The 27,996-nt window shown below is 35.1% G+C and overlaps 1 protein-coding gene across 3 annotated transcripts; it reads left to right on the forward strand.

Annotated features, from left to right (window-relative positions):
• LOC145670498 (uncharacterized) lies at positions 1-27,996 on the forward strand. 3 transcript variants are annotated; one of them, XM_081739232.1, is made up of 3 exons: positions 1-36; positions 17,541-17,987; positions 22,163-27,996. In XM_081739232.1, exons 2-3 carry the CDS (start codon positions 17,656-17,658, stop codon positions 23,394-23,396), a joined length of 1,566 nt encoding a protein of 521 aa, XP_081595358.1. In that variant the 5' UTR covers positions 1-36; positions 17,541-17,655; the 3' UTR covers positions 23,397-27,996. The 3 variants fall into 3 exon arrangements, with proteins under 3 accessions (XP_081595358.1, XP_081595356.1, XP_081595357.1); XM_081739230.1 differs by lacking the exon at positions 1-36 and adding an exon at positions 4,189-4,257; XM_081739231.1 differs by lacking the exon at positions 1-36 and adding an exon at positions 4,565-4,642.

A 27,996-nucleotide genomic window follows, 5' to 3' on the forward strand; every position in this document is an offset into this window, starting at 1 on the left:
TCTGAAAGTTTTTGGAGTTGAAAGTAATATTTTGAGGTAATTTTTCTCATTAATATTACTTTTATTATATACAATTTTAATGTATTGGGTTGTTAATCTATATTAATTCTAATTATTTGGCTATTTATACACTAAGATTGGTTTCAGTAATACTTATTGTAGAACCAGGGATAGCTATTTCTGGAAAATGTAGCGGGAAATGTACCTGTGGACAAATCTTATGATGTACCTATAGATGTCCGTAGGTACATAGCCACGACCCACTCGGGAGAGTAATACTCCCGGAAGTACTTTTTTCGCGCGCTACTCTAGCCAGCTGTTTTACGCGCTATCCTAGTCAGTTGTTTTAAGTTCGTCACAAAATCTATATCATTTAGTACAAGGGGAACAAAACGAGCCTTATATCATGGAGTACAAGGGCACCAAAACGAGCCCTGCGGGGCTTCTAACCCGTTCCTACTACTACTACTACTACTACTTATCTGCACAAAAGTGAGTAAATCACATTTTTGAGTATTATTTTCGTATTATTTTAATTTAAAAAGTGTTATAAAAATGTAAAAAAAAAAGTTAAAAAATTTCTCGGTTTGAACTCACGCCAAAAGAGATTTTGGTTACTAGCATAAAGTGCTAGCCCACTCGGCCACGAGGACCGACAGCAACAGTCCTCTGAATTCTGCTATTTGAATGTAACGTGGCAAGACATAGATAACGCCAACCAATCAGAATTGTGTTTTCCGTTCCTACTTCCGGGAGCATTACTCTCCTGAGCTAGTCCTACATAGCCTACTTAGATTTTTTTAATACGTCTTTTAGAGATGCCACGTAGCAAGGAAAAGAAGAAAAGAAGACAACCATCCAAAGAAATTATATCTACTGCTGTGATGGACGTAATAAAGAACAAGATTAGTATTCGTGAATCGGCCAAGAAATTTAATATTTCAAAAAGTTGTTTAGCTTTCCATGTTGCTCAATTTAAGAAATCCTCAGCGAAAACATATGCTTACTCACCACACTATGATAACTATAGGGTGTTTGGTGATGAACAAGAAGCTATACTAGTTGACTACATAAAGCAGTGGGCCTTTATGCAGTATGGACTTACACTAAAAGACATTAAGAAACTTGCATATCTCTTTGCGAAGGAAAACAAAATTCATTATCTTTCTACTTGGGACAGGGATCAAACAGCTGGTGAAGGATGGGTCAAGTGGTTCAGGGCCCGTCATGCGACTGATATCTCACTTCGAACACCGGAAACTACCGGTCTTTCAAGAGGTACATCCTTTAACAAAGAAAATTGTGTCCAAATTCTTTGAAAATTATATAAGTGTAATGGAACGCTATCATTTCGATCCCTTAAAATGTTGCAACATAGATGAATGTATTGTATCAACTGTTCATGTTCGGCCAAAAGTTCTCATTCCAAGACGTGTAAAGTCTATCGGAGGAATGACGTCGGGAGAAAGGGGGTAAAGTGTAACAATGATTGCAGCTGTAAGTGCAATAGGAAATTGTGTGTCTCCTATGTCTATATTTCCAAGAATGCATTTCAAATCCCACATACTGAGAGGTGCTCCCCTGGTGCTATTGGTGATGCAACACAATCAGGATGCTCCAATGAAGAGATGTTTTTTTAACTTTTTGAATCACTTCATAAGTCATAAAAAACCATCACCAGAAGATCCTGTACTTGTACTACTCGACAATCACGAAAGTCACATGCCTTTCACGACAATCTGTCGTGTTAAAGAGACGGGAGTGATTATGGTCACCTTCCATCCTCAATGTTCACAAGCTCCAGCCTCTAGATAGGACAGTTTTCGGTTTTTAAATCGTACTATAATATAGCAGTAGCAGTTTAGATGTCATCAAGCCGTGGGTCAAATCTAGATGATAAAACATCAGGTATGCCAGTATCAATATCCGAAGTAGCCGAGTTCGCGGGAAAGGCATACCCATTAGCGTTTACTAGATTGAATATAACGAGTGGTTTTCGAGTGACGGGACTTCATCCACTTAATCGATATATTTTTCTGGATCACGAATTTTTACCTTCGTCAGTGACTGATCGCCCAGAACCATCAACGAATCTCACAGAGTCTAATGGAGGTCCTGAATATTCGGCTGTTTCAGGTTCAACCACTGAATTTACAGATTTTTCTACTGTAAATGAACCTTCAACATCAAATAGTGTCACAAATCCAGTACCTTCAGGAACAGGCCCGCAACTAGAGGGGAGCTAGAGGAGCCTGGCCCTTCTAAACATTTAATGGCCGCTCCAGACCTTAACACAAAATGCTGTTATTAATACCAAAAAACACAATTTAGCTATTGGTAAGAGAATGTTTAAGACGCCCCCCCAAACATATTCATGGCCCTCCAAAGCTCTGTGGGTGGTTGCGCTCCTGTTCAAGAACCATTGAAAAGCACCCCGTTGTCACACCGAACAGATAGCCCTTTGCCGAAAGCTGGAGTACGTAAAAATGTAGGGGCCAAAGGAAGATCAAGGGTTTTAACAGATACGTCCGAGAAACTGGAAATTGAAGAAATGAAGACGAAGAGGAAAGGTAAGCAACAGGGATATAGAAGTTGTAAATCCATACCTAAAAGAATGAAGTCAAATCTTAAAGTACTACTTGATAACAGCTCTTCAGAAAACTAGAACCTTGAGGATTTACTTCAACTGTATGAAGAAAGTAGTGATGATCTTGTTGACCTATTAACCCAACATCAAGACTTAGCCAAAGAACTCGAGGATGGTTTCAATCCACAAGAACTTAGACCTGGTGATTATATCTTAGTGGAAGTAACAGGAAAAAAAATATTCGAAGCATTTTGTGGCTAGAATAAGAGAAAAATCGGGAGATAGCTTGTGCAGTGGAGTATCTTAAAAAGTGTTCAAGCGACGATTCACCGAAATTCAGAATTAAGAAAGACTCCAGCATTTATGATGTCTTAGATGAAATAAAATTGAAGCTACCTTATCCTAATATCATAGGTGGCTCGGAGAGGCAATCAAGGCAATTGTCTTATCCAATCTCATTTATAGGGTACAACTTTGGTGGAGTCAATCTATAGAAGCTACGGAATATAAAAGTAGACCTAAAAGTGTTTTGTTCATTTTCCCGACTTAGTGTATCTTGTGAATAATGTTTTCTTATTTAGATAATCAGTTTCTCTTTCTTTAGCATTAGCATTGTATCATATTTTAAGACTCGTTGTTATAAACTTGTATTTGCCAATGATATAAACCAACCATCTTACATTTCTACACAATCGTGTTTTTTTCTTATTAATGGTTGAAACTTTGCAATGTATAAAAAGCAGAAAGATGCAGTAGATGTGTTTTCTATCATTTATTGGCTTCTATGCGTTTTGTCCTCAGGTACATCACCCCATGTCCATAGGTACATGTCATCGTTGCACCTCACGACACGAAATATAGGTTTCAAAAATCAGTTATTACTTCGTTTAAAAAAGCGTTCAGGAACTGAAATTTTCTGTGTAATAAGGAAAGAATGTCTAAAGGTTTGTAAAGCAATCTGGCTCCCTTGGTGTTATTTGTTTAATGAATAAAAAATAAAATTCAAAAAATGTCCATAGGTACGACGATTTTCTCTACTACGTTTCAGTCCGCTCCAGAATCAGGGACTATGCCAAAACTGATCGTGACTACCATTACTGCTTATTAGGCTTTTTTGTTTAATAGTACGTAAATGTTTGCTTAGAAAGGCAGATTTTGATTCGACAGTGTCCGTTACGGCGAGTACCTCATGTGTGGTGGTGCTCTGTGAGGAAGAGAGTTGAGTGGGATCTCCTATACACCTACGCTACACTTACACTTTGTTTTACATTTACACGTACATACATCCCATTCTTTTTTCTACTCTTTGTTCTTTTTTCATTTTACACTTCCCACTTGCCTCTAACTTTTTGTCCTATTCACCTTGGCTTTCAGCCCTCTTTCACTATCTGAACTTTTTCCCGATTTTGACCTTTTCCTGACTTTGACCTTTTTCCCGATTTTGTCCTTTTTTCCCAATTGTGTCCTGTATTTTATTCAATTTTGCTTCTGAATCATAAATCCTCCGTGTGAGGCACACATTTGACAATCTTGCACGCATGTCTTATAGATAGTAGCACACTATCTAGCGAGCTGGTGCACCTATCTATTTGACCGGTAATGGTCTACAAGATAAGACAAGACAAGGCAGATTTTATACTACATATTCCCGCGTTTCACGGGTGTGACAGGTAACAGACACATTTATGCTGATTTGTTGTACGTTACTTTTGAGAAATCAAAATTCATATTTGTTCCGTAAAGTTTACGAAACGCCGCCCCTGCAAAAGACTAGCAACGACAAAACGTCAATATTAAAATAATTTTTGATATCGTTGTAATGCTCCGTTGCCTTCGATCCAAAAGCTGTATTATGCTTTACAAATATTGAGTTTCTGACACGTCTTTTACAAATGGTATCGGATACCTGAAGGGTAAAGTAGTCCAACAGGTAACGCAACGTAACGTCTAACTCTATGGACAACTGCTTTTTGTCTGTGGCTTTTGCCTCTGCCTTTATCATTTGATACTGGCACCTAGCACAGCCTAGATTGTCTTTGGACTGAAACTTTAATGGTATATGTTTGGATGCTACGCCATATATGTATGTAGTTTTAATATTTCTTGCGGTCCGCCTTAACTTCATGTATGCTATGTGGCATATTTCATGCTGCCAAGTATAAGCAGGGTGGATTGATTTAAATCAGTCTGATTTAAATCACGATTTAAATCAAGATTTAAATCACTTGATTTTTTAAATAAAAATCGCTGATTTAAATCGAATTCCGAAATAAATTAATTTAAAGTGAAAATAAGTAAAATTCAGTTTCAGTTCTGTTATTTCGATTATGGAAGTTAGTAATCATAATACAATGAGACTCAAATGTACAGTATAGTATGAAAACAAGTATCATGCAAAGGATGATTAGGGAAAATCCCGTTTTGAACAGGTAACGGAGCAATCCTGCTTTCTTCTTTTCGTAACATTGGGTTTGGGTTTTAAAATCGTTAACTATTCCAACGGGAAAATCACCATCGACATTTAAGACGAAAATTCTTTATTGTGCGTATGTTTGTTTGTTCCCAGATAATAGAGCGTATTTAGAGGGGTCCTATTTTTTTTTATATATATATATAACATTAAGCGAAATTTATGTATTTCATGCCGCAAGCTAGTTCTAACAATAGGCCCCTGCCAAATATCAGTAACTTTTGTGAAAAAAAGTGTCATTTTCATAAACGTCCTGTACTTTTTCCTTAATGCTTAACCTTTTAAATTATATCACTTATTTTTAGGTGATAGGGTAGAATATTCATTATTCGATTAAAAAGTACCAATAAGGCTTTTTACTTCGTTTTCTTCAAGACTGGAGGCATTTTAGAACATGTTACATATACTTTCACGCCTTTTTGCGTTGAGGCATATTGTATGATGACGTCATAAATTTAAAAAGATATATTTTGTTATGCGTATTATTATTATTTTTTGGCGGGTTACATTTTGCATTCAGAAGACTGAAATTTTGCATACTCGTTCAGTGCACCCCTTAATAATATTCAGATGTTTTTCAGATCTCTCCGTGGAAACAGCGGGGTCCAGAGGGACAGAAATGTTTTTTTAAAAAAGGATATTTTTAACACAAAATAGCTTTCTTCGTGATTTTCCCGCCTCAGATGGAGACATATGAATGGTACCGTTTGAAAGGCTGTTCTATTCTGAAGAAAATGATGTACGTACTATGCTCCTAGCATAAATAGGGATGTCTCAGGAAACTGTTATCTGAGATCCTGTTTTATACGGGAATCTAGGATATTTGGGGAATATTTTTCGCGGGCTTACTTTTGCACCTACAAGATTGAAATTTTGCACATTTACTCACTGTACCCCTCAGTATTTTTCAGATTTGTTTCAGATCTCTGCCTTAAAACAGGAGGAGGTGTCCACAGAGGTAAAAATTAAAAAGAAAGAAAAAAAAAAGATATTTTTAACAGAAAATTCCTTTTTCGTGAATTACCCCCCCTTCCCCCCCACATACATGATGGAAACATTTGAAGGGTACCGTTTGAAAATTTGTTTTATTCTGAAGAGAATAATGCACAAATCATGATCCTAGGATAAATAGGGATGTCTGAGGAAATTTTTATATTACATCCGGGTCATTTGGGGCATTCTGGGAATGTTCTTAACTCATTGTTAAATAGTTTTCTCACCCTTACTACTCTGATCCTAGGATAAATAGGGATGTCTGAGGAAATTTTTATATTACATCCGGGTCATTTGGGGCATTCTGGGAATGTTCTTAACTCATTGTTAAATAGTTTTCTCACCCTTACTACTCAAGATAGAAGCTTGAAATTTTGTACACACATTTAGTACACCCCTTAGTATTTCCCAGTTGATTTTGAGATCTGTGCGTTAACACAGGGGAATCCAGAGGGGATCAAAATTTAAAAAAGTTAAAGAAATGCCGATTAGTCTCAAATTTTTCTCGCTTCAGGGACATGATAGGGAAATGTGAATGTTACCGTTTCAAAAGCTGTTCTATTCTAAAGAGAGTGATGTACGTACCATGATCCTAGGATAAATAGGGATAATGCTGGAGCTGCTTGACTGAAAGTCTATAATTTACCTTTAAAAAGAGCCTTAATTTAAAAGTGTTAAGAAACATTGTTTGGGATAGATATAGGTTATCGATTGGGGATAATTCAAAATTCAACCCCAATACTTTCACTTAAATGGCATAATTAGCATTTAATACTAATCCCTAATGCTTTTTCTTGAGTTTGCGAGTTGTATTATACGAGGAGAAAGATTTGATTTAAATCAAAAAAATCGATTTAAATCAAAAAAATCAACAAAAATGATTTTTTTTAAAAAAATCATGATTTTTTTCCACCCTGAGTATAAGTGATTTTTATTGAACAATAAGGAGAAAATTTAGTGAAAGAATTAAATTTTCTTCAACATTGGTGTAATTAAACTTAACCTGCACGCTTGTACGTTAATATGCGGCTTAGATGTTCAGCGCCCATAAATATGCTGCTTAAATATTATTCTTCCATTGTGCAGTAATCTATTTTAATTTTAATTTGCCAAACTTTTAATTCTAGATTCTTATTTAGTTTTCTAATATTATCAATGCTTTCTGTTCTTGTAATCTCGTTTCTACATTTTCTTCTCATTCTGATTCTTACAATATAGATACCAATTGCGGTAGTTATATCTAGTTTTGACGCTATTAATTCGTATACAAAACTAACTTGTTTTTCGTTCTAGTTTATATATAGCATTTATTCCGAAGTTGGACGTCCGATAGTTTTCTACCAAAATCTTAATAAAAGCTATTAAAATTTTTAATTTTTCAATTTGTACCTTTTTAACTGACTTTAGGGTTCCTTTCGTTACATCGCGAGGTGGAGGAAACAGAGGAACCCCATATTAGTTAGTAGCTAGGTTCGTTTTTTTTTTTTTTTTTTTTTTACCGAAGTTTACTATTTAATTCACACAGTAGGCCTATTGCTGAGCGTGTATCAGCGAGTGAAGGCGGGTTAGAGTCAAGCAGGGCACTTTGTTTTCAGTCTTCATTAAAGTCTAGTTAATATAGTTCTTTTTTTTTTTAATTTTCTACTTCGGTAACAATAACTTTCACCAGGTTTTTGGCTGTCACCTCCTTTCCATACTTTATCCAATTTGTTTCTAGGTTATTCATGGTCTTTATCAAGTTTTAAAAGATTTTCCCCGTTATCACCATATTGCTTAACAAATTTTAAAACTGTTAGTTCACATCCCGTGCAACGTTTCTGTATATTAGCCGCCATGTTGATAATAAATGCTTATTACTTTCCCACAATGCAACTATTCAGTTCCCTTGCGCAAAGTATATGTAGTTCCCTCCTCTCGCTGAATAGTCCGATGCTTCTAACCGCTTATATATAAGAAATAAACAGAATTTTCGATACTCTTTTATATTATCCATATCTTCCCTGTAAATTTTTTTAAATTTTGCTGGAAACGGGCGTCCAACATTGGAACTTAATCCATTTATATATATATATATATATATATATATATATATATATATATATATATATATATATATATATATATATATATATATATGTGTGTGTGTGTGTGGAATCTAAAACAAAATCCCCCTAGACATAATTTCCCTTGGTCATAATTCCCCTGGACATAATCTCCCCCGGGTATAACCCTCCTTGAGTGAACATAATTCCCCTTACATTAATTAAATTAAAAATAATTTTTATTTGGACAAAACCTGACCATAGGACAAATACACTAATTGCAAGAACTGGTTTTACATAATGTATTATATAAGCAAGTGACAATCAAAGATATAAAATTCAATTACGTTATTTTGCTTACGTTAAAAGTCGAAGACAGAACTAACTTTCTTTTAGATGAATAATGTCAGGCATCCTGATATACGCGAAATCTTGGAGTTTTTAAAAATAGCTGACCATTTTTGAAACAAACTAAATTATTTCTCAGAGCATGTCAAATAAATACTCAGGTATTATTTTTATTTCATTATTAGTCCATTCTACTCGCCATCCAAGTCTACTCGTCATTAATCACATCAAAAATATATATATCATTATTTTTTACAATAACCCACCATTAATCCTCTAAATAGAGGTCACAATCTGAACGTTCATACTTAACACGTTTTCTTACACGCGAATTCTACAGACTGTAATAATCAGCTTTCATTACACTAAAAAGATATTTAGGACTTTACATTTAAAAATATCTCATATAATGGACACTATACACACAGTTTACAATACGAATACATATACATATAAACAGACTAGCATAACACAGTTCATCAAATAATGTCAGAATTAACTTTCTTATTCTGTTATGATTTGAACCCGGGAAATATATTCGAAGTCAAACATAAAGCAAAGTAAACCTATATTAAACCTAAATCTATTCGTTATTAATGACACCAATGCTTAGTACATACTTTTTACAATATCCGACCATTAATACTCTAAACAAAAATCATAATCTGAACGTTCCTACTTAACACATACATTTCTTACATGCGAATTCTACAGACTGTAACAATCAGTATCCGTTATACTGAAGAAATATTTAGAAATGTACATTAAAAAGATTCTATACTTTTTATATTTTTGGTATATCATGAATAATGACTTTATTAGCTAATTAGTTGCTGTACAGTTTTCATAACAAAAAAAAGCAAAACATTAAATCATTATTATGATACAACATAAGCTGACACACTATCTCAAAAATTCCCGACAATATGGTCTACAGCTTTGATAAACTCTTTTACACGAATCTCTTTTATGTCTATACCTGTTGCAAACTTCGACTAACTGCGTCGATAAGGAAGTTCCTTCTTTACAGCAGCATTCCTTGCACAGTTGTTTTGATAGCAAACTATGGACGCAGCCTGTGCGTCGCATTGGAGCGCATCGTTTAGTCTCCATATACTGGGCTGAAAATGCCCAATTGTCTTTTTTATTTTATTATTCCATCCTTCGCTGATGTTGTTTGTCCTGGTTTCCCCCTTGATTGTAGAATCAAGCACATTCCATATACATGGAAGGAATTTTAGAGGTATCCTCTGCAATCGAATAGTATCATCTGTTGGGATGTAGCGGAACGATCCAGTTACGTACGTTACATCAAAATATTGTAGTAGCTCTTGTCCCTCTTCTAGAGAAGTTTTCATTATGTAACGCATTCCAATCCTAACATCATCCTCTGGCAGAAACGCAAGGGCATCGACTATTCCAACAAACAACCTAAAATTCAGATCATTCTTATAGTGGTTTATCCATCCTAATTCTTGCACTTTTCGCCAAGTAGATTGTCGTAAATGAAAAAAGCACCTGTGAATTCTTGCGTTTTTGCCAAACACTTCGACAACAGCATTCATTGCAGCAATTTCAAAGTCCATAATAACTAACGAAGGAGATATCTCCACGTCTTGCCGAGAACAGTAATTCAAAATTTCACTAGGTAATTCGCGATATGTCTCCTGATTCTTTTTCTGCAAAAAAGCGTATACTTCTGGAATAGGCTTTTCATTGACTTCAATGTGGACTGTCGGAATCCTTTTTGTGTCACTTGAAATGTCCCATCCACATACCAAATACTGTGCTTACTTAATTCTGTCAGTATACCTTGTTGTGCAAACATTATCACCCTATTCTCACTTTCAGTCCCATTATCATAAATAAGAAAAGGCTCCTCTTCAACTTTTCCAGTTATTTTCCATTGTCCTTCAATATGGAGGTCCTTGAGAGATGCTGGTTCTTGTGGATATTTTTCACGCTTCGCTTACGCTTTATAGTCTCTTCAGCAGCCAAGGAAGATTTCGCAAAGCTAGACAATCCTCGCACACTTTCGGAATATACGAAGACGGAGCATCGTGGGAAATATTAACACGGTCCTTCATAACTTGCAGGGTTTTGCAGACCTAAAATATATTTTAAAAATATAAGAAAACCATTATTTAAGTACTAATATAAAAGTATTTTAAGCTGCTTTCATTAAGTACAAGCTAGTTAAAAAGTAAAATAAATAAATAGGTTATTTACATTTGACATAAAACTAATGGGAAATATGTTGGATACACATAAAAAGTATCAATTCCCTCATTCAAATTACTTAATTGAGTACTAGCCAGTTTAAAAGTTACAAAAACAAATTTTTCAAACATAATTATCATTTAGCGTTAAACTAGAAAATAAGTTATTTACATTCGGCATAAAACTAATGGGAGACATTTTGGAAATACATATAAAAGTATCACTCACCTCAATTTTTGTTTCGTCTGGTCAATGATTGTGGCTTCCTGTCACCACGGCATGGCGCGTCCTCAGGTTGTGTCCTCAGGCCTCTAGATATAGAGGTTAGCTGCGAATATACTGAATAAGCAGTCGCGGACAGCCGGCTAGGTGTGGTCCTCCAGCTTGGGAGTTTGGTTAGGGCTAACAACTTCATCCTCTAAAAAAAGGCACTTGTTCAGAAATATTCACAAAAGCCTCGGACAAGGACTAATAATTTTGCACGACCTCAGCAAAAGAAAATTGACATGAGATTTGGAACATGGAATACTAGGAGTCTTTATAGGGCAGGTGCGTTAAAATCCATAACGAGGGAGTTAGAGAAATACAGGACGGACGTAGTAGGAGTTCAGGAAGTTAGGTGGGAAGGAAATGGATCTGAGAATTCCGGAAATTTTACGTTCTTTAAGGGGAAGGAAATAAAAATCACCAGTTAGGAACAGGGTTTTTCGTTCATAAACGTATATTACCAGCAATTAAACGGGTTGAATTTGTTATTGGCAGACTTTCTTTTATTACTCTTAAGGGACGGTGGTGTGATATTATTGTTTTAAATATACATGCCCCTACTGAAGATAAGGATGACAATATAAAAGACAGTTTTTACGAAGAAGTGGAACGGATATTTGACCAACTCCCGCAATACCATGTGAAAATTCTATTAGGCGACTTCAATGCGAAGGTAGGACGAGAGGATATTTTCAAACCGATTATATAGAACGAAAGTCTACATAAAGAAAGTAATGGCAACGGTGTTAGACTCGTGAACTTTGCAACATCCAGGGCCCTAATCGTGAAGAGTACAAAACTCCCATTTCGCGACGTTCATAAATACACTTGGACATCACCAGACGGAAAAACATAATCAAATTGATCACGTTTTAGTAGATAGAAGAAGGCAATCTAGCATAATTGATATCCGGTCGTTTAGAGAGGCTGATTGTGACACTGGCCACTACCTGGTAGCAGCGATAATACGAGAGAGGTTATCGTTGAATAAAGGTAATATTCATTGTCCGAAAACGGAGAGATTCAATTTAAAGAAATTAGAAGAGAGCCAGGTAAGAGAGGAATACCAGATTGAAGTTTCGAATAGATTCTCGGCTTTAGAAGATTCGGAGTGCACTAGTGTTGAGGATACCTGGATTGAAATTAGAGATAGCATTATAATTTCACCAAAAGAAAAATTGGGACACGCGGAAATACGTAGGAACAAACCATGGTTCGACTAGGAATGCATAAAACTAGCAGAGAAGAGAAAACAGGCAAAATAACGCTGGCTACAAAATCCGAATGAAATGACTACACAAAATTTCGCAGATATGAGGCGGGAAACTTCCAAAACTTTTAGAACAAAGAAACGGGATTTTCTGAAAGCTAAAATTAAGGAACTTGAAGATAATAGTAAAACTAAAAACATACGGGACATGTATAAGGGAATCAACGAATTTAAGAAAAGCTATCAACCTCGTGCTTATATATTAAAGAAATCTGACGGTACAGTTCTCACTGACAGGGATAGCATCTTAAATAGATGGAAATATTTCTTTGACGATTTGCTTAACACGCAACCAAAAACTACTGTTCGTGGAGAAAAGGAGATACACACCGCAGAACCGTATATTCCGGAACCCAACCGAATAGAAGTAGAAACCGCTATAAAGAAATTAAAGAAACACAAATCTCCGGGTGTAGATGAAATTCCGGCTGAGTTAATTTTAACTGGAGGCGAAAAATTGTGGAACAAGATACACAAGCTCATTCTCCTTATCTGGAACAAGGAAGAATTGCCACAAGAGTGGAAAGAATCAATCATTGTTCGAATCCGCAAGAAATGCGACAAAACTGACTGTAATAATTATCGAGGCATTTCTCTTCTGTCAACATCCTATAAAATCCTTTCAAATATTCTGTTAGCAAGACTGACCCCATACGCAGATGAAATTATTGGAGATTATCAGTGCGGATTTAGACGAAATCGATCAACTATCGACCAAATATTTATCATTCGCCAAATACTCGAAAAAAAAGTGGGAATACAATACCCAGGTACATCATCTATTTATTGATTTTAGAAAGGCGTACGACTCGGTTAGGAGAGAAACATTATACAACGTTCTTACAGAACTTGGAATACCGAGAAAGCTAATTAGATTAATTAAGATATGTTTAAATGAATCCCAAAGTAAAGTCCGGGTAGGAAAATTTTTGTCCACGAGTTTTCACGTCGAAAATGGCCTGAAACAAGGAGATGCGTTGTCGCCATTATTATTTAACTTCGTTTTGGAATACGCTATAAGGAAAATCAAAGATAGCAACCAGGGTTTACAGTTGAACGGTATTCACCAGGTTATGGCATATGCTGAAGATGTAAATTTAATAGGAGATGATAGGAGAACAATAGAAAGAAATGCAGAGATCTTACTAAAAGCTTGTAGGGACATGGGTTTAGAAGTAAATGCAAAGAAAACTAAGTACATGGAAGTGCGTCGGGACCGGAATACAGCAAATTATGGATGCGTTAAAATACTAAATAATACTTTTGATAAAGTGGATACTTTCAAATATCTAGGATCAATATTAACAGAGGAAAATCATATTCACGGAGAAATTAAATATTGACTCAAAGCAGGGAATTTGTGTTACTATTCGGTTCAAAATCTCTTGTCGTCGCGAATTCTGTCGAGGAATTGGAAACTTAAAATATACAAAACGATAATCATGCCTGTTGTTCTGTATAGTTGCGAAACATGGTCACTTACTCTGAGGGAAGAACATAGATTGAAAGTAACTGAGAACAAGATCCTGAGACCAATATTCGGACCCAAGAGGAACGGGAATGGGGAATGGCGGAAACTTCATAACGAGGAACTACGGTTTACCCAACATTGTTAGGATCGTCAAGTCTAGGAGGCTTAGATGGGCGGGTCATGTAGCTAGAATGGAAGAAAGTAGAAACGCTTTCAAAGTCTTGACTGGAAGACAAATCGGAAAATGACCATTAGGAAGACCTAGGTGCAGATGGGAGGACAATATTAAGATGGATCTCGCAGAGATTGGAATGCCGAGTAGAAACTGGATGCAGTTAGCTAAGGATAGAAGTCAGTGGAGAGCTTTTGTGAACGCGGCATTGAACCTCCGGGTTCCATAGGCCATAGAGTTAGTTAGTTAGTTAGTTAGAGTCTGATCAATGATTATGCAGGACTGTCTTCAACACACGCGTTATTTCCTGATTCGTTGTTAGAGATCCTCTACAGTGTTCTTTTCGTTTTCGAACACATGCCCAACGAATGTTGCCATTATTTGCTTTTCTTTTGCTTGGTAAATGAAAACTCTTCATGTATAAGCTTATGTCCACCTTTATTTGCTTTTATCACTTGCATGCTCCTTCCACTTATAACTTATGATGACTAGCACACTGTTAACTTATTGCACTCAACACACAACACTCCCTTTTACTAATAAACAATTTGCTTGCACTCACGTTACAGAAAAAACAAATTAAAGCGAAACACTCTGCTTTGAAAAAAACAAACTTAATGCGCCGAAGAATTTTGACAACAGATATTTAAATTCTCGAAAAGTGAAAGGCCATGCCCACACCGTCTCCCATGGATTCTAAAGAGCCACTCCTGAGCTGAACAACAGACATAAAGTATTTCTACAAATAAACTTTTAATTGTTCCCAAACACATTTCATTTTCCCTCGTTCAATATATACAGACACCAAAAAAGAATGTATTTAAGATAAAGGAAAAATCCACCCCGGTAATTTTGACTGTCAATGGGGATAATGTCGTTGTACAATTTTCTGGCAGGGGGATTATTTTCTGGTAGGAAAAGAAAAATCATCTATTGCTATGAATAGCTTTAAAGTTAGACGATATGGGTACTATTCAACTTTTATCTGTCTCTCTGACCGCTAATGATTGTTGTTTATTGGACACGAATTGTTTTTGAAAATGAATTAACTTTTTTATCCTTTAAGATATCCATTTTATATTATGAATCATAAATGTACATGATAATATTTATCCCTTTTGTAATATATTAGATTATGTTAAATTACTAAAATTATAATTTTGAGATTTTTTTAAAAATTATTGAACAAATTGCGATATGTAAATTGTATTGAACAATTACTAGACTTTGAATTTTTATTTTACAAATAGCGTATTTTTATTATACATATAGATGCTAGAAAAATTGTCCTTGAATTTAAGAAAAGTTTCATATACATAGAAGTGCACTCTTAACAATCTCACCTTTTTGGTACAGTTTATACATAATTTCTGAACTACTTTCGTTAATGCAGCAAGTGTATTTGTACACAGCTATCGCCTTCTTCTCACACAGACAAATGATGCACGTTTCCCTTTTGTAAATTTGGCCATGTTATACTTCTACTTGACGAAGAACTTGCTAAGTGTTTTAATTTTGTCCCAGAGGTTTCCAAATACCCAACTTTAGGCCTTTCTGGATAATAAGAATTTCTAATCTTGGTCGCAAAAGAAGTTCGGTGAGTTCCGTTTTCAAACATTTGATTAATTCGTATTATGCCAGACTAGGACTTCTAAAGGATTAATGTGCTGACACTAATCATGTGTACCATTGCAAAGAGAATTGCTAATGGGCATTGCCTTTTCTTTCTGTTGGAATTGGAAATTCAATTTTCCATTTCGACTGCATCAGTATCGTTAGCAATGATGATGTGTATACCGAAAATATCTAGCATAGTAATCATGTGAGATCAATGTCTAATCTTCCATAAAAATTTACATAACTTTGCTATGTTTTCTTTATTTTCAGCCAAAACTTTTTGATATCTTTTTGTTCTACATTGCTCCTACATAACTACCAGTTTGGATTTCAAAATATCAACCAATATTTTGGAGGCGACCCGATCATCACGTCATGTGTTTTTATTACTGCTTTGAACAAGTATTTTGAGTTCGTTAACTCACTGTACTTTGTTTAGAAACTGTTTTTCTTCTAGAGTGAGCCCTTTTATTACCGCCACTTTCTTTATCAGTATATGTACATATGTATTATTCAATAAAGAGCTCTCTGAATACCGCAAACGTTTCAGTTGTGTACCATATTTTGAAAATTGTTTGAATTTATGTACCTTGAAATGCCAACGGCCTCTGAATGGGATAAGCATTTCGTTTACTGTTACACAACCATCAGAGTAGTACAGTTATCTTTTATTTCATATCAGTGTTTTTTCAAGGATCAGATTCTGCAACAGAACCATTTGCGTTTTTCCATTCTACATGTGTTGTAGGATCATGAAAGGGTAGAGATGACATAAGTATCCTAAATTGTTTACAAACCATATCTGAAACTAATCAGGTCTTCTGATATCCTTAGAAAACAATAACGCATCCTTTCATGTTTTTATTTAAAAACTGAAGGCAACATCAGAGCTCTATTGCTGGTTTTATTTGCACGTTATATCAGTCCTTGTAAGTCTATTTATATAAGACTGAAAACTGCTTTTTCTTTTCTTGTAGTAATAGCTTGTGTATATGTATATATATATGATTTCCAATGTTATCAAATCAAGCATTGCCTCAGTGAAAAAGTAGAAAAGAGAGCTCTACGGTTTCTAGGATGCTCCTGAGAGGACCAAGTTTATCCGTACCTTCTGCAAACAATCAATGCTGCTTAGATGGCCAAGACTTTCCTTTCCTATCTGAAACAAGTATATCAATCGTGTTTTACGGAGTTGACTGCCGGTAGTTTTTCTTCTTCATCTCCTCCTTTACTTGGCTCGTCCTCTTGAACATTCTCGTTGAAAACTTCACGGTGAAAATCTGCCTCATTACCATCCATATCTACATTGAGATATCAAGGTCACATTTACTATAAGGGCTGTCTCGAAAGTATTTTGAGCATTCTTTGGAGGTATGGTAACTCAGTGGTAGAGTGCTAATCTTTCGTGTGTGAAGTCCCTTGTTCGATTTCAAGCCAAGTAAGTTTGTGGTGCACACATCGTATTCGTGAGTTTTCTCAGAGTACTCTCGTTTCCTCTCATAATGTCATTCCGTCCAGTCCAACATCATTCATTTACTTTAACCAACCTTCCCCATTAGCATAAATGTATAATTGTGGGACGTAATACTGAATGATTTAATTTCATTTGCAGTACTCTTCGAACATGAGTTTCAATGTTATTGTCATTATAGTGAATAACTTCTCTACCTCTAGTGGGGAGGCTATCTATTTTGCAGCAATTAGTTTGCTTTGAAAGACTATAATTACTTTTGATTTCCTTACTGTGAATGTTCTGCCGTTGTTACAGCCGTATTTCAGTCAAATAACGTCCGTTAGTCTGGTTTAAATATCCTCAGTGATATAAAAATTAAAGTGAATTCAACACTATTTAGATGAATCAACTTGTTTTTTTAGCGTAAGTCGTACCTGTTTAAGCCTCTACCATAATGCTTTAGTATTTGATTTAATAATGATTTTTTTTACCCTTTTAGCAGTGAGACTCAATAATCTTATATTCTAAGTAGTTAGATGCTTTTTTGAACAAAGTGTTTATGCTCGTATTTAGATCTTGCTTCTTTGACCGTAACTCTCTATAATGATTTTTATGTTTTAATGCTTTCAGGTTTATTCGTTGCTACAAAAACTACATCCAGAATATCTGAAGTCTCTAACGCAAGCATTTCCGAGTGGATGAAATAGCTTACAATTGTTTCAACGTTGCTTCGAATAAAGTAGAAATGAACACAAAAATTGAGCCTACTATTGATTGCAACAATGAATTGTGTAACAGTAATCCCAATCAATTTGATATTAATCTTATTTCAGCGTGTCCTATATCATATCTAGAATGTAAGAAAGAAAAAGAAAATGAAACAGAAGGTACCGACATTAAGCTTTCCTTGTTAGAAGAAAGTTTGACCCCTAATTTTAAGATCGCATTTCCAGATAATGAACATAAGGCCATACCAGAGGCTGAGAATCACATATCTGCTGTTATAGGGAATGAGACCGAAGAGAACGCCAAAAGAAATGATTGTCGAGAAGTAAGCAACATTTCTCAGAAAATCAGGTATGTTGTAATATATACATATATAAAGATAGATAGACATAGATATGCAGCGTGAACTACTTATTTTGGTACGTGCTAGTAACTTTTAACTGATGGACAAGAATGCTGCAATTTTGTACTACGGAAATTTCGGTAGCGGGACAATATTTGTCATAGACTATGATACTAAAAATCTAACGGTGTTGCCAACCCGATATACAACTTTAAGTATAAAAACCTCATTACGTCAGGTCATTATGTATTTGAAATTTACATGTATGACGAAAGCTTCCAATACCAGAGTTTTCTTCAGCGTTTCAAACTGAGGAAACTACAGTATTAGAAACATCAAAAACCTACTAAATTATGAAGGGTTCTAACGTTTGGCTCTGTGGTAGAGTACTTAACTCAGGCGTGTTTTGATCTTGATTCAATCTCCAGCAAATAAGTTTGTAATGAACAATATTCTCGAAAATTACCTTGCCATGAATTTCTTCGTTCTCCATTCATTAGCCTTAATCATCTGTCCCCCTTAGCCTAAAGAATAATAATGTGGGATATTAAAGTGAAATATTTCTAGAGGGTAGTGGAGCAACAATAACTCGAGTCAAACGAAAGGGGTAACACACATCTAAAGTACCTTAATATCGAATACTACGGCCGATATATGATTCATTTACAAGACGAATGATGAAGTGTATAGAATTTCAAAATATAAATCATGTAAAGACTTATTTTCGAAAAAATATTAGATGACTATTACATCGAATTACGTATATAGTTTCTAAGAGCTATGAAAATGACGTTTACAGGAATATGATATAGGAAACCTTCACGGAATAAGAAAAAAAATTGTAAAGTTTTTATATTGGTTACAATGGCGTTTTTGTGAGAATTTTGTATAACCTTTTTGATTTACTTTGCTTCTATAATGCTACAACACTGTTTTATACGTGTAATTACAACGTTTTCGAAGTTATATAATTTTAAGAAGTGTTGCAAACTTTATCAGTTTTCATCGCATCTCCAGAAGAGTTTTATTAATCAAATCGATGTAAATAGCATTTAAAGTTCACATCTATTGAAAACCTTTTTTTTTTAATTCGGCAAGGTCCTTAACTAAGTAATGTTTCGACATAAAGTTTTTTTTTTTTTTTTTTTTAAAAAAAGTAAAATTTTTAATCCCTTATAATTTTCTCGCTGGTGATTCCAGATTCGCCATATTGTTTTAATATTATACATTAATTAACTTTGTATATGCATTTTTGTGTATGTTTTACTTGCATTGTTACTGCTTTGGAGGCCTCCAAAATTTGGATGTTTGTAATACTGTAGCGTCTTTAGTTTGCAATACTAAATAATAAATTTATCATTCGAAGTTCTTTAATATATAATTTAAATAACTTAACTTAATCTTTCTACAAAAAAATTAAATATTTTGTTTACAAAAGTGTTAACTCTGTATTTTCATAATGTATATCAGACAATGTCTCTGCCAATATTAACATGGTTAAAATTTCAGAGATAGAGGAGGTAACAAGAGAAATGTTCCATCTGATATATATCACTGTCAATATCTACATCCTGTCTGTATCGATGCGGTCGACTTTGACAGATAACAGGGTTTAACTCCTGAACAAAACAATTATATTTGAGTTTCATAAGAATATATGTTCTGAGTTTTTATAGTTATTCGTGATTAGGCATTTAGTTTCCCTTAAAATTCTACTCCATTTATATATATCTCATCACCCCTTCGGATTTAAATATTTGAGTGAGACTCAAAGTGGCGGACAACACGGCTGCAGCCATTTCCTTGACACCGACGGTAAAGAATCATCCTGTGTCTGGTTTCTTTTAGAATTACTATCTACATTGCTTTCATTTCATAAGTTTTAAGGGATATTTTTACTCAAGCTGTACTTAGGTAGTTGTAGATTTTATTTTTGAGTGTATCCTTCCACGACATTTTCCAGATCATGTTGCTCGAAATGGTAATTTCAGTGTAAATTTTGCAAATTCAGAAATAAAAATCAATATTTCTGTGGTTCAGCGCGGGTATGGGGCCATGATAAAAATATGTCTTTAGAGTCTGTAAGTGCTAAGAGCATAATATAAAAAAATAAAGAAAATTCCGGTATTTTCAGCTCCATTCACAGTCACTCTACAAAGGAACTTACGTTATGTGAAAGGAAAGATGTGAAACTTTACTACTGCAGCTCATTTGAAACAAAAACTTACGTATCACTTAAATAAAATTTTCTTCAGTTTACTGGTTTCGTGACTTAGTTTGGTTGAATTATACACTACCTTATAAAAAATATATTCGAGCGTATTTGTTAGAGAATTACACTACTCTCAACACGACAGATGAACTTAATAGAATCGTAATTATTTTTATTTTCAATTGTTGCAATATGAGCTAAACAATTCTGAATCTGGGACAGGGACCCAGTGGCATTTTTAAAATCCTATGGCTTACTTCTCGATTCTAAGGTTCATGTTTCTCAAGAAACATTCGTGAAATGAAATGAAATCTTTGAGTTTAACGACTCACGATTATTTGAAAGACATTCTGAAGAGAATGAGGTATGAACCATGATCCTAGGTAAATAGTGACGATGCAGTAGCTGCTTGACTGAAGGTCTAAAAAATAGCCCAAAAAGCCAGGATCGGGAAAAGATCCCCAAAGCGTTAGAATTCTAAATGGATCTCTAAAAGACGTCAGCAACAATCCAATATATTACAGATTTGTCTTGTGGAATAAGGCTGTCAGGTAAGCTTTTCCTTCCGAGACTTACGCCAGGATGCCGAAGAACTGATAGTTGTGGACGAAGATACTTCTTCCACAGAACCACAACATGCGAGACGGTTAGAAGGGACATAGTGAAAGACTGATCTCAACAGATATCGTGTTACCTAACTATATAGAGTAATTACAAGTATTCTTCTATGATCAATGTGCAAGACCTATCCCCTAAAATTCACAAGGATGGAGGCATCTCCCTCTACGTAGGGCAGACACGTATAATCGAACAGATTCCAGTATACTGCAGTAGCTGTATTGCAGCCACTTATTGAAGGGAGTCTTTGGGTTCATGTACAGGCTTATGCTTTGCATTCCTCCAAACATACCGAAGCGAAGCCAACAGATCACTTAAAACTCTTTTCGACAAATTGACCTCGACGGTCTCTTGATCTATAGCTCTGGGAACATGTATTTCTTCATCGTACAGGAACAAATAAACTTTCGAGAGGACAGAAACCAAGGGATTCCACAGTCTCATATTCAAAATGTAGTGCAAATTTCAATCATTACGTTGATTTCTCTACATTAGTTTTATGCACACCAGAGCTAAACCGTGGGGTGAATGCAGCACTCGGTGATTATTCCAAATGTTAATAAGGAGGTTTTTTGCGTTTTAATGCATACGATGCTTTTTGCGGACTGTTCATTTGAGTTTGCGGGAGATATAACATCCTACCTACGAGTTTTTATTAAGGTTCTGATTTTACTGATTTCATTTTCAAATTCTGCGCACCAATCGATGAAGAAGCAGGACAGTACATTCTTTGACACAGCGTACATTATTACACTACATTATTTGGCACGCGATACATTATTGAATTAATTTTGGTGCAGATTCGAAGTAACTTTTGGGGGCGCGGTGATTCAGTGATTAATCTCCGGTGCTTGGGGTCCCTGCTTCGATCCCACCTCGAGCGGTGTGGACTTTGTCGTGGGCAAACACCATGTTTGTGGGGTTCCTCGGGATTCTCCCGTTTCCTCCAACTTTCATCATTCCAGCATTTCATTCATTTCTTATCACGGTGTCCTTTAGACCAACCGGCATAACCGTTGGACGCTAAACTTAAAAGATTTCATTTCGAAGTAACATCTTTAACAAATACGATCTTTAATGTTGGTTAACGCAGGTTTTACTACTTCGTTTCTTGTAACTTATCGCTTTGGTTACGAAATCGATAAATATCTCATTTCCAGGAAAGGGTATATACCAATAGCACTAAAAGATACATTTGCATATACAGTTTTGAAATCTGATAATTCTGAGGTGTGTGCCAGGAAACGTTCCTTAAGACCTAGAGAATTCGTAGGTAATGAACTTGAGAAACCTTATACATATCGGGAGTGTGAGAACTATTTCCATAAATCAATTTTTATGAAACATGTTTAGACTTTCAGGTGTGGATACCGACGTTTGCCAGGAGTGGGGTTCGAGATTTTCAGAGAGCAGTTTTAAGTCTCACAAGTTAGGACACACCAATAGCGTTCCTTTTATTTGTGAAGACTGCGGGAAGAGGTTTCGTTCCAAGGCAAAGTTGAGGTATCATCTATTCACACACACCGGTGAGAAACCTTACATTTGCCAGGACTGCGGAAAGGGCTTTTCCCAGAACTACCTTTTGGGGCGTCACATATTAACTCATACTGGTAAGAAACCTTACATTTGCCAGGAGTGGTGTTCAAGATTTTCGGAGAGCAATTTTAAGACTCACAAGTTAAGACACACCAATACTGTTCCTTTTATTTGCGAGGACTGCGGGAAGAGGTTTTCTTCCAAGGAAAAGTTGAGGCGTCATCTTTTAATACACACTGGTGAGAAACCTTACATATGTCAGGACTGCGGAAAGGGGTTTTCCCAGAACTACTTTTTGAGGCGTCACGTATTAACTCATACCGGCGAGAAACCTTATATTTGCCTGGAGTGTGCCAAGGGATTTTCATTGAAGTTTACTTTGAAAAATCATATGTTAACACATACTGGTGAAAAGTCACATATTTGCAAAGAGTGTGGAGAGAGATTTTCTCAATACAGTACGTTGAGGAGACACATCTTAAGGCACACCAACGATAGATCTCTCATTTGTAATGAGTGTGGAAAGAGATTTTCCGTAAAGTATTGTTTAAAGAGACACATGTTAAGTCACACAGGTGACAAGCCTCATACATGCCAGGAGTGCGGAATGGGTTTTTCCACTAAGAAAGATTTAAGGCTTCACATTTTAAAACACACAGGTGAGAAACCTCATATATGTGAAAAGTGCGGAAACGGATTTTCCAGGAAAGTTTATTTAAAGACTCATATGATAAAACATACCAATGATACTTATCACGTTTGTCAGGTATGCAGTAAAAGATTTTCTCAGAAACGATATTTGACGAAACATATGTTGAGGCACAGCGGAGAGAAATCTCATATTTGCGATCAGTGCGGAAAGGTCTTTTCAAAGGACAACTTCAAACGTCACATACTAAGACATTCTGGTGAGAAATCACATTCTTGCCTGGAGTGTGGAAAAAGATTTTCTGAAAACACTGGTTTGAGGCGTCACGTGTTAACACACACTGGTGAAAATCTTAATATTTCAAAGGGCTGTGGCGAGAGATTTAACAAAAACACTAATTGAAACATCACATGTTAACACATCGGTGAGAAACATAGTACTTAGAAGGAATGTGGCTAGGAATTTTAAGTATCGGTAATTTGAGGTGTCAATTTAACAAACAGAAAGACATATCTTATTTGCCAGGGTATTCGGAAGAAATTTTCTGCCAAAACTTGTTTGAGGCGTTATATCTTAACACATGCCGGTGAAAATGATCATATTTGCAAGGAGTGAGACAAGGAATTAAAAAAAAATCGTCATATAGTTTAACACCAGTGAGAAACGTTATATTTGCCATGAGTGTAAATAGGAAGTTGTCGAAAGCATTATTTTGAGGCTTCTTATCTTCACACACGGATAAAAAGTTTCATGTAATTTGAAAGTATTTTTCTAAAGAGTCCGGGTATGAATTGCGTAGCACTTATTTACCTAGTCCCACCTTTGCACATACTAATTAGGAATCTTATTTTTAGTATTATTGTGGAAAAAAGTCGTTAGAGATCATATTCGGTGCTTCAGTGTGAAAGCATTTCATGATATTCCGTGCTTCCGTGACGTATGGAGAATGGGATTCATTGAAATGTCATGGATGAGATTCCACCTTTTATTAAAAAAGGATAAAGACATTATCCGTGTCAGGTGCGTGGTCAGGGATTAACAAAAATCAAATCTGTCAACTCTTTTGTTTGTAACATTATGTAGAGAAGGCTCATATTTGGTAAGAATGTGGAAAGTGATTCCGTTGTAAATATCAATTGGCAAATATTGAGAACAACAAGCTTTGACGTCGCAAATGGGGAAAACTTGATGCATACAATTTACTTAATGCATATGAATCTTTAGGGAAACGAAATATATAATAAAAAAATTGCAAACATCTTGCATGTCGAGAATGTAGTCAATCATTTGACTGTAACTTTAATCTGAGAATGAGGATATTACGGAAATTATATGCACAGATAAATGTGATATATCAAAAGTGTCTGAAAAAACTAAATAGAAATTTTCCAAGAATTGACACATGGCCCAAAAACTTCGTTGAAATTATATGTGTGGAAGGGAAGGTATTAAATGTCAAGTATGAAATACATACAGCAGGAAACATCATATGGGTAACAGGAAAAAAAAAATGTTATGCTAGAAAATAATTTGGCTTCATTTAAACTTGCTGTGGAGGAAAAACAAGTAAATTATTGCTGCAGATATACTAAATATTTTTCTTGCCGAAAAATTATTTCTTTTTTCGTAACATGGATGTAGCTGTGGCTAGCAAAAACAATTTAGCAACGTGTCTTAAGTATTCTACAGGTAAAAGTTCGTACCATTGATTCCTGAGTTGAGCATTTTTCAATATAGAAACTGAAGACCAGCCGTCAACAATTGTTATGTATCAGCATGGACACGTAATCGAAGTCGTATGCTTTCATCGGTGTTTACTAACGATAGTGTTATCAAGCTTGAAAAACAACGAAAGCGTGAGCCTCTGACTGTTTACATACTACATTACAGACAATATACTGTTGGCGTTTCAGTCATTAAATGGATATATATATATATGCAAAAATTATTTTGGAGGAAATGGATTACTGAAAATCGGAGACGAGGTTTCAATATTTCATAATAATTTGTACGTGTACATTCAAAAATTGCATCAAAATTGTATTGTGAAATAGCCATCCTTCGTGAAAAAATACAACTAATCTATTTTTGCGACATGCATATTTTCCCTCACTTCATCGTCTATGGCACACGAAACCAGCTCTGAAAGAGTCTCCAGGAAAATGTACGATCTCTTGTCGTTTGCAAGTGGGTGGTTGCTTAGGGAAGCAAGCCAACGTGAAAGAAAGTTCATGTCTGCACAAATGGACAATGGCCACGATATGCCGCTAACTCTTTTATAGGCTTGAATGAAGACTGCAGACCACATTAAAATAGCTAATTATTTTTTTCATTCATATGCTGGAATTTTTTATACATTTTTATATGTTCAAGTGACCATTTAGTTGTAGATTTGCACATGCGATATAGAACATGTCAACGTACTTGCATGTGATTAACAGAATATTTTATAGACACCCTATTACTAGTAGACTAAAGACCTTCATTGAGTTAATTCATGAAAACATGGGTACATAGTTTGTTCCCACCAAATTTAATTGTGCACAGTCAACTTAAATATTGCTGATAAATATTCTTACGTATCTACTTGTACTATTTACTGTCGTCCAAATGATTATCAGAACTTCATAGCTGCCAGCATTTCATTTGTTTGCAAATTTACAACATTCTTGTGTTCATTCAAAGTATTTAGAGATAGAATAACAGCAATAAATAGAAAACTCCGTTTTCGTTTTAGTGTTGTACATAAGTACACAAATGCCAGTATGAAATATTTTAGAAAACTGCTATTACTAATATGTAAAGACAAGCTACTGGAAGGATTAATGTACTTTGAATTTTTTTTAGAAGAATCTATTTATTACTTTTTATTGTTCCTATCGTTCTGTCTTGAATTTTGAATATTATCCGACTTTGCACTGCACTTCCCTAGTGTATGAAAATAGTGTTGCAAACTGACTATGATATATTATCTTAAGTGTTGATGCGTTGAATTAAGTTTTCACGCTTTTTAATGCATAGTGTGCATTACGAAATTCGTTGTTGTTCCAGATCAAAGTGTCAATTAACCACAATCCAAAAATTTAATTTGTTTTTTACTTTTATTTCTGATGTCAATGACCATTATTTACGATTATGTTTCGGGAATGATGGAAGATTATTATTGTTGTTTTATCATTTTCTAATTTTAATTTATTATCTTCAACCCATGAGTCTAATTCCTATACAGTTTGTCTGGTACTAGCTTCAATTTCTCTGTCGGCGTTCCCGGTAATAGCTAAATTCATGGCATAACAATATATGCCATAAATTTAGCTATTACGGGGAACGCCGACAGAGCAATATATATATATATGTATATATATTGCTTTCTAATGGAGAGCAGGGGTTTTGACGCATTCCTTCCTCCTCGCGGCTTGCTCCACAGGAATTCAGATGCTTCTTTTTCTCCTGAATTCACTAGCTAAATATTATTCCTGCTTTTTCACCTCAGGTGAATTGTCTACCGCAACAGCATTATTGCGGTGTCCCTGTCGATATCTCAATTAAGTAGAACGTCGGTTGCACATATTAAACTAGCTAAACGATCACTTTTCTTCAAGTTCTTAGAAACTTTTAACTACTATAGCAAAGCGTCAGCGAAAAATAATAACTTACTTCTATGTAAGTTGCTACAAATAGCAAAAGGAGATGGAATTCATCTTCCGTACTCGGCAGTTCTTGCTTTAATCGTAATACTACTTTAATAATATGAGTTACAGAGCTGCACTGGCGCCCGTTGAATTAACTTTCGCAGGTTTGATGCTAGTCATCAGACTGATGAGACAAACTTCAAACATTATTCACTGATGAGAGAACTTTTTCAAGATATGCATGTGATTGAGGTCATTCCCCAAAATTGGACCTCTGGTCGAAGTGCATTTTCACAAGTTCACTTAACAGAGAAAAACTGCGTGAGAAGAAAGCGTTTCTCAGCAATATGAAACAGTCTTTTACTTTAAATTTAAAAATTTTTAAGTTATCAACTTTGATCGGAAGTGTGGCATTTGGAAACTCAGAGCGAAAACTGAAATGAATGTTCTATCCACTAAAAAAATACGATTTTCGAATATTTCATAAATAAAGATGGTAAGTTTTCTTATTATTGGAAGTTTTTACTACGAAAATCACACTCACGCTCTAAGAATATGTTTCATTGGTACTCTAGTCTTTCTATAAAAACCGTAAGTGGCAGAAATCAACCGCTTCCTGTTTTAACAGTCATGACCAGACAATAATTAAAATGATACATAGTGAAAAGCAGTAACCAGAATTGGTGTAACATTACTATCGCTTCCGAATTCAACGATAATTGAGGGAATATAACGCACACAAGTCGTTCATATATTGTAAACCTGACAGTATTATTTGTTTCATTTTGGTCGTTCGTATATCTTCTGCATATATATACTGCTAACAAATGGTGTAATTAGATCTTAAACCATATCAATAATCGATATTATTACAGTTACAGAACAATTAGGATATTGCTTTCACTACTAAACTTGCTGTAAAAAATATTTGTTGGAAGTGGAGAACCCAGTGATTCTACCGAAGTCCCATTCTATCTTACCAAATAGCTAATTTTCTTCATTTTTTAATATTTGCTAGTAAATGCTATTTCTTGTCATAATATAAAATTAAAAGGTTTACTTTAATATTTTCTTTGAAATTAAAATGTTCAAAATGTGGCTAGAAATTTCTTAGACGAAAATTTCGTAGGTAACACTTTGGTTTTCACTTCACGAAACTACCTTTTTCCTCGAGCCTTTGCAACACTTAGTATTCAAGACTTCGCCAACATACCTATCTAGCTCTCTCTTCCACTGGACGCTTAATTTAACGTGTGACTTGAAGATGGCAAAATTGGAATTTTTGCGAGAATGAGGATTTCTACTCTTTTAAATGTTATAACAGTGGTTGTAATACATTCTTTTGGAAAATAAAGTTTTCAAGAAGATAA

The sequence above is a fragment of the Thermobia domestica genome, chromosome 14 (assembly GCF_964235325.1).
Source record: "Thermobia domestica chromosome 14, izTheDome1.hap1.1, whole genome shotgun sequence".
NCBI classification, from domain to species: Eukaryota; Metazoa; Arthropoda; class Insecta; order Zygentoma; family Lepismatidae; genus Thermobia; species Thermobia domestica.

Coding starts and splice junctions, on each gene's coding strand:
- LOC145670498 (XM_081739232.1), top strand. CDS start 17,656: ATGAACACAAAAATTGAGCCTACTATTGATTGCAACAATGAATTGTGT. Junction 17,988..22,162: donor AACATTTCTCAGAAAATCAG/GTATGTTGTAAT, acceptor AAACATGTTTAG/ACTTTCAGGTGTGGATACCG.